Here is a 7,644-nt window from a genome sequence, read left to right as displayed (position 1 = left end):
CTAAATTGTGATGGATTAAGATATTAAAACTGGCAATTTTTGCATATTGAAAATTGTTCACTGAAATTTAGACGCATTTAGAATAAATGCTTAAAAATTCTTATATCCAGGTGAAGTCCACGACGACACCTGGATTTCTGCCACCTGAGTGCTCGGCACTACACATTAGGGCTAGGTCACGAACAGCGTACAACATACAAGTCGCCAGTGTCCAATATTCAATTGGTCGGTCCCAAAGGGCAATAAAATCCGTTAAATTCGGGCTGCTAAGTTTCAAGTTCCATTTCCTCTAATTAAATTGTACTGAACCTGAATATACACCGTCTTTTAGTATAATTAATTCTAGTTTCCTTTGTGATTAGTTCTAAATTGGCACATAAGCGTCAGATTATATTTTGTTATAGGAATCTCTGAACGAAGTTCTAAACTAAATTATCGAGTTTAGAGCTAACGCCATCTTCAAATGGAGAACAGCCACAATAGCGGAAGCTTCACCTGATATCGATTGACTATATTGAAGAAATCAATTAAAAACAGATCTTGTTCACTTGTTTCCCATATTGTCCTCTTGTTTTCCAATATCCGTTATGATTTTCGTGATATAAGGCAATTGATTTAATTTATTATTGCGTTTCAAAAAATACGCAATACTGGTTGTGGTATATTTTATTTTAATTTTAGTGATCCTTTTACAATTAACATTTATACAGTCGTCATATATGTATAATCGTGCTATTTGGGTAAGCGTGCAAATACATTTTTCTTCAAGAGCTAACTTATATATATCCCATTTTGTAATAGATGCACCGCTATATCTCAGTTGTTATCATCATTTCACCGAAAAAATCGTTCCGTGATTACTTACTTACCTGTATGGAACGTCAAGGAGGGTTTTCTTGATGTTTCCTGTTTAGTACAACGGACATATATGGTGCAATTGACATTTGGTTACAAACATCGAGAAAAACAGACATGTCAATAATAACTCAGATATAGGGCAATTGACGTGAAATGGGACAATATTAATTTAATTTAACTAAATGGTTAACATATCAAGTGACTTGACATTTATATTAACGGTCAACTTAATTAATTAGTCAGAAGCTATTAATTATAACCATTCAAAAGGGTCAACCAAATTATTACGTAAAATTATACTCCGAAGCCAACAATGCCAAGCCATTTGATTACAACTTTATCATTGAAGAAGTTTGCTGAAATGTCTGCTTGTAAACTGAATGTTTCAAAATTAACATTTAGATCCCTTCCAGCAAACTTCCAAAGATAACAACATTATTATATACAAGGTATTCCTTCTTATCACCTGCCCCATAATTTTTGTGCTACTCAGTAAATGGTTGGTACGGACTTGAAGATATAATATTATGTCGTTATGTGACCGGTAATTTAGCGGAATTCCCATATTTATTTTCAATTGCCAAAGAAACCCAACAACTTCAAAATATTGCACTATTTCCCCTTGCCGACGAACCCTAAACTAGAATTGAATACATGGATTTTGCGTGAACTTGTCCTAAATCCTCTAAAGCTATTTACCTGCATTATATAATATTTCTATTTGCGTTTATAGGCATTACAACATAATTTCAGACATAATTTGAGCTGATGTGGAGGATAATAGAAAATATTTTGATATGACGTCCTCGTATACTTTTTCTATTGGTAAAGGATAGATTAGAATCACATGACTATTTGATTAGTTGCCAGGTAATTAGAAAGGAAAGGATTTTCTAATGTTTGATCCCAACTTCAATATTTATAGCTCATGTACAACCCACTTTAAATGATATATTTGCTAATTTTTAATTATTCCTAAGTGTGTGATTATATCCCTAGATATGGTTTTTACTACTCTAATAATATGTATGCCATAATTTACAACGGTTGTAGGTATGCATCGGCAGCATTACAATGCCGACATAATATATAAGGAAAATGATAGTAACCTCTTCCTCCAATGTAGCCTTTCTCCCCAATTATAGGCCATTCCTTTTCCCTTCTAAGTATTAACCATGTATTCAATTGTAATTTGTCACAATATTTCTCTAAAAATACCTATGTAATGGTAATTCTAATTTTCGGGTCGTATTTCTATATTTGGTATCAAAATTTGCCCTCTGTTGAAATAAGTATATAAAATTTCTAGAGTATCACGTTAGATTTATGTTTTTATCACTTATTTTTCGATTTTTTTTTCAAAGCTCCATTTATAACTCACACTTACAAAACCTATTTTATAGTAGCTTTGGGTACTTGCGTCCGATATTTGGTTTTATTTACATTTCATTAATATCTGTACATTGATTCTTTTGCCTTAACCTACGTACATAAACCAAGTCGAAATAGCCTGCTGCGACTTACAGCTCACTATTGCGCCGAGATATACATATAAATATATTTTTATTATATATATATATATATAAATATTTATTTATCCTATCTACGTCACATTTACACTAATTGTGTTTGTACATCTCAAAATCAACCCTAAATTATCACTTTTAGTTGGTTACAAGAATAGCCTTCGAACTATGATAATACCCTTCTCTTCGGGGCATAATGTCAATTTCATCCTTATCATAGGAATGGGGAATGTAGAAAAATTCAGGGCTAAAGGTAACTCAAGTACAACTTTCAATCGATATTCCTCATCGATCTTTTTCCCTAATGTTGCGTTAGACAAATTCATACCAGGAGAGGTGTCAACCACTCGGTATCCTCTGTCAACTGCCAAAAAAATCTATTTCAACCACTATGACAAATTTTGTGAGTGTGTATGTAAGACTAATTTGTCAAAGCAAGTGGCAAACTAGGTATGCACATATGTAAATTTTGCATCTCAACTGAAATTTATAAATTATCATTGAAATTTGAAAAATCGTTTATAAGCAGTTGTTCAGCAAAACCTAATACATTTGACAACACACACTCTTCCGACTCTCATACTATTAAATCTAGGCCTTTAGTTCGAAATAATTCTCCTGGACTGCTTGGTAAATAGCGAGCACTTGTTGCTTAAATTATTTTTATGTAGTTGTATTTAGTGACCTTTACACCCCACAACCATTCAACAATAAAAAAGTGACAACAATTTGGCACAACTGCTTAAATGAAACTTAAATTACTGAAATTTTCATGTTAAGAATCATTGGGCCTGAAATAGAAGAAAACATATTTAAGCAACTTCTGGCAATCTTTCATGTTATAAAAATATACACAAGCATTCTACAGGAGTAAGTTAATGTATCGTGCTTCGTAAGATCACAACACTTATAGTTTGGAATGTTTAAGTTAACATCATTCATTCTAAGCGATAAGCCAGTTACATGCAACAGCCACTACTACGGAATTCACTATAACCAGTTGAATACAGATATTCCTTATTTCAATTTTTATTTATCAATTTATCCAATACGTGATACAGGAGTTTTAGCATAAAAGTAGAACAATTAGATCATCAAAAAGTGATGAGTGCAAGTTAGTTCAGTTATTAAAAGCTCTGTTCCCATATCCATCATAGTCTTTAGTTTCGTTAGAGTTTAACTACAATCCCCATTGAAACCCATTGGTTTGTTTCTTTTATTACCGCATTATACAGTTAGGTAAAGTGATAATGGGTGATCGTAAAAGAATTCTTGGATATTTTTTACGTAAAAGAAGCGCCTGTTGCTGAAAACATAGCACTAAGCGTTTTCGAGAAAAAACGATTTTTTAAGTGAATTCGGGCTAGACCAATTTTCATTTGACCAAACTTATAGCAAATGGTCTACTTCTACTAGCCCATTCATAAAACTGTAAATTACATATTCCCTCTGCATGCATGAATTTCAAAGTGAGTAGCTTTATTAAATCTGCACTGGTGCTGACTGGTTTACTCAGTTACCCATTTATATATTTCGATTTGAAATTTTTATAGTTTTTATATTTTTCTTATATTCATTTTGTGAAACTTTTTCGTGATATCGATGTTTGTGATTGGTTTTAATATAGAATAATGAGTGTGCGCTAGAAATCAAAAGTAAATCATTTTGAGCTTCATTTCATAAACATTTTTAAACTTTAGGTGTAGTTTCAGTGTCAAAATTGCCCTATCTCGGCATTTTTACATAAATGTTATCTTGTTGAAGACACGTAGAAATCATCGTTTTCTAGATACTCACGATTTTATGGTGCCTAATAGTACAGTTACTGGCCATTATAAATTGAAAACTAGATTTTCGATGACATCCCTCATAGAGTTATTGTATTATAGAGCAAGCTGTGTTTCGCTGCCACTATTGTTTGCATTTGCATTAACTACGATAAACCCGCAAGTTGATTTAACGGTCTCAAGGAAGTTCAACATGTATTAGGGCTCTAATCAATTAAAAAACGTCAAAGTCTTCAAATATTTATCACTGATCCCGATAGCATCTTTGATCTTCATCCGTGAGTACTCGTCCTAAATTTGCCCAGGAATTTACTCTCAATTACAATACAACTTCAACCACATTTCCTCCTTCATGACAATTACCTACACGACTGCTAATAATAATTTTCTTTATTCTACAATCTAGCACTTAAAATAATTCAAATCATAAGGAATACCATATACTCAAGCTGCTTTCACGTCAATCTAGGAACTCAATCCACAGCAAACAATACTCTAATACTCTAATTATTGCCTACTTGGTATTGTTGTATTGGAAATACTATCCCTGGCTGCTGCAAAGTTGTAGTTGGAGTAGCCATTTGCTGAGGAGTTGTGGGTATCTGCGAAGGAGCAGGAATGCTCTGCCATGATGTTGCTGCCGTAGGTACTTGTAACCCCATACTAGAATTTAATTCGTGACTACCAGATCTGGTTAATTAAAAATTAGCATACCCCATGGCTGCATAAGAAGGAGATTGGTATCCTCCAATAGGCCCGTAGGCGTAACCTTGCATACCTCCGATGAACTGTCCCGCAGGCAGTTGAGAAGTGCTTGCTGCAGTATAACTTTGAGGGTACCAGTAACCCAGTTGTTGTCCGTAAGTTCCATAAGGAAAGCTTGTTCCAGATATTGTCTAAGGAAAGCAATGAGTTAATTTAGTACTGCAACTGCACGTTTGACCTTACTTGATTGGCTGTTGGAGCGTTATTAGGGTCTCCAGATTCTTTGCCCCATGAACACTTGACTACTTGGCCGATGATATCAGTATTGTGAACTGCGACAATGGCATGTGTGGCGGATTCTTTAGTAGAAAACCTATTGGATGAATTAAACAGTAATTTCATGGGTGCTAGAAGTAGTGGGAACGTACCTAACAAAAGCATATCCCTTCTCTTTAAAAACCCTAATTTCTTGAATGGTCCCAAAAGGTGCGAAGGTCTTCTGCATCAGTTCTTCGGTCAAACCATTGGTGATTCCTCCGCAGTAGACCGTGCAATTTGTTGGACTACTTTGATTGTATACCTCGTCGAATGTAAGTGGTTTTGATGCTGTAAGCCGAGAAATACTTCAAAGTCAAGAAGTTATATCAAATCGATATTCGGTGTCCGCAATGAAGAATGTATATACATCCCCAAACCCTCAATCTATTCCTCGCTTCTGGAGAGATAATAAATTTTAGAAATTGCTTCGGACCCGAGCTTTGTGGACCACTGTGCCTCGGCATTATTCCAGGGAAATTGCGTAAAAGTTTCTAGTGGAAAATTCCTAGGGGGCATGAATTTTGTAACATTACCTACATCAAGAATCCTAAGGGTAATTCCTCGGACCATAGAACATTCGCTAGCACTGTGTTTACAGACCGCTATAAATTTTCTAGCTAGGAAAGGTTATACAGAAAGGTCCCAAACTCTAATTGAGTTGTGTTGCTACTACTGCTGCAGCTGCTGATACTCGCCCGAGGAATATCGAAGCAACCAATTTTTTAGTCGAAATGCCAAGCTTAACAAAAGTTCGCGTAGCTTTACCTTCATTTTTGGCAGTTGGAGGTTTCCGAGTAGCCCAGTTGGTCCGAATGCTTCGGTTGCCCAGCCATTGTCCGTTCATTGCTGCGATGGCACTTTCCGCCTCCTGGAAACAGTTTCTCTTTAGCGCGCCAAAGCATTCGTGGTTTTAAATAGTACATGATTATAGTAGTACTTAGCATGCTTACCCCTTTTTTAATAAATGATACGAATCCATATCCCTTCGACTTCAAAGTTTGCGGATCTCGCACAACGCGGCAATCCCTGAAAAAGTAATTGTTGATTTTTGTTAGACTTGGAAGCACTAAATAAAAATAAATTGAGCTTCAGATATCATTTGCGCTTTTTTTTTGTTAAAAATGGGAAATCAATATTCATAGAAGTGTTGTTAACACATATCTCAGAATACTGAAAAAAGTTCAATACATTAAACAAAATTATATTGATAGAAAGTCAATCCAGAAAATGTTAGGAGTGGTTGCAGTGTAAGCGGATGAAGAGAAATGGTTTAATTTAATAGGGCACATGACAAAGAATGGAAAGCTCCTTGTCGTACTTCTGCATTTTTGCAGGGTTAGAAAACGAGTTTTAAACAATTTTTTAGGAACAGTAACAGTCCTATTTTATGTTGTTGCTGAAAACCAAATCAGCAGAACTAAATTAATTCTAATTACCATAATGCTGAACTCTGTATATCAATAAATTTCATTTCAAATATTTCATAGGAATGGCAATAAGACCAATCTAAAGGAAAAATTGTCCTCAGACTTATTTACGAATAACTGACAGATCGGCCTAACTACCTCCAAAAAACCCTATTACTCTCTTGTAAATCTTTATAGCTTACTGAAAGCTTAAAAATTGGTGAATTTGTTAAAAAACATTTAAAGGCAACATAAAAGGACTCGTAAATTTACTTCTTAACGTATTACCCCGAAGTTGGCTGTTTTTGAAACAGGACTGTGTTATCCAGATCAACATTTCCTTTTCATTTCCCTTCATTCTTCGACAATATAAAATGTTGTATTCCTTTTTTATATATTGCATAATTAAAATTACATTTAATCACTTCCTATATCCATCTACTGACCATAAAATTCCCCGGCTATCTGGCCTACTTTCCCCTAAAATAAAAACTACTACTTCCCGGCCATAAGCAAAACAAACAGGCATATTTGTCAAGTAATGGCTAGCGTGTCAAGACCTATAAGGCTGGAAACCAACCCCATAACCAAAAGAGCTAATTGGCAGTCACCACCCTAATTGTCCAAACCTTTAGTTTGCGTTTTGATATTGGAAATGTTAACACTGGAATTTTTTTACTTTCATGAGTCACGCATGGCGTTAAATAGAAATTAGGCATCGATGGGGCATTTCCAGGACGAAATGTTTAGTTTTCCCCTATAGAGAGAGAATACTTACGAAATTTCTCCGAATGCTGCGAATGCATCTCGGAGAGTTTGAGTTTCTATTTCCGGGCTAAGGTCGCCGACGAAGATGTGATGATGTTCTGAAAGGGGATAAAAACATTTTTTTAATACTTATATTAGCTCCAATTTATAAGACACATTATCGATGAATTGAAAACTCTCATTCCTAATCGCACTGGTGCCAAATTAGCTTCATAGAAATTGAATATGTAAATATAATAAGGTTGATGTGGAATGGTTTTACCCCTCGTTTGCAAA

General features: G+C 34.8%; 1 protein-coding gene across 4 annotated transcripts in view; it reads right to left on the bottom strand.

Annotated features, from left to right (window-relative positions):
- Window positions 1–651: 651 nt before the first annotated feature.
- LOC136417210 (cytotoxic granule associated RNA binding protein TIA1) overlaps window positions 652–7,644 on the bottom strand; it is a 113,360-nt gene continuing 106,367 nt past the window's right edge. For 3 of the 4 annotated variants that reach the window (XM_066402786.1, XM_066402790.1, XM_066402791.1), the window contains 8 exons: window positions 7,379–7,466; window positions 6,145–6,220; window positions 5,960–6,062; window positions 5,305–5,482; window positions 5,120–5,249; window positions 4,886–5,067; window positions 4,690–4,834; window positions 652–2,748 (listed from right to left, as the gene is read on the bottom strand). In XM_066402786.1, the coding sequence (XP_066258883.1) occupies window positions 2,707–2,748; window positions 4,690–4,834; window positions 4,886–5,067; window positions 5,120–5,249; window positions 5,305–5,482; window positions 5,960–6,062; window positions 6,145–6,220; window positions 7,379–7,466 (944 nt within the window). In that variant the 3' untranslated portion in view covers window positions 652–2,706. Of the gene's footprint in view, window positions 3,176–4,689; window positions 4,835–4,885; window positions 5,068–5,119; window positions 5,250–5,304; window positions 5,483–5,959; window positions 6,063–6,144; window positions 6,221–7,378; window positions 7,467–7,644 lie in introns of all 4 variants that reach the window. The other variant, XM_066402789.1, reaches the window with a different exon arrangement.

The sequence above is a fragment of the Euwallacea similis genome, chromosome 27 (genome assembly GCF_039881205.1).
Source record: "Euwallacea similis isolate ESF13 chromosome 27, ESF131.1, whole genome shotgun sequence".
Classification (NCBI taxonomy): domain Eukaryota; kingdom Metazoa; phylum Arthropoda; class Insecta; order Coleoptera; family Curculionidae; genus Euwallacea; species Euwallacea similis.
Note: the sequence above shows the minus strand (reverse complement) of the source record. Positions and strands in the feature narration are given on the sequence as shown.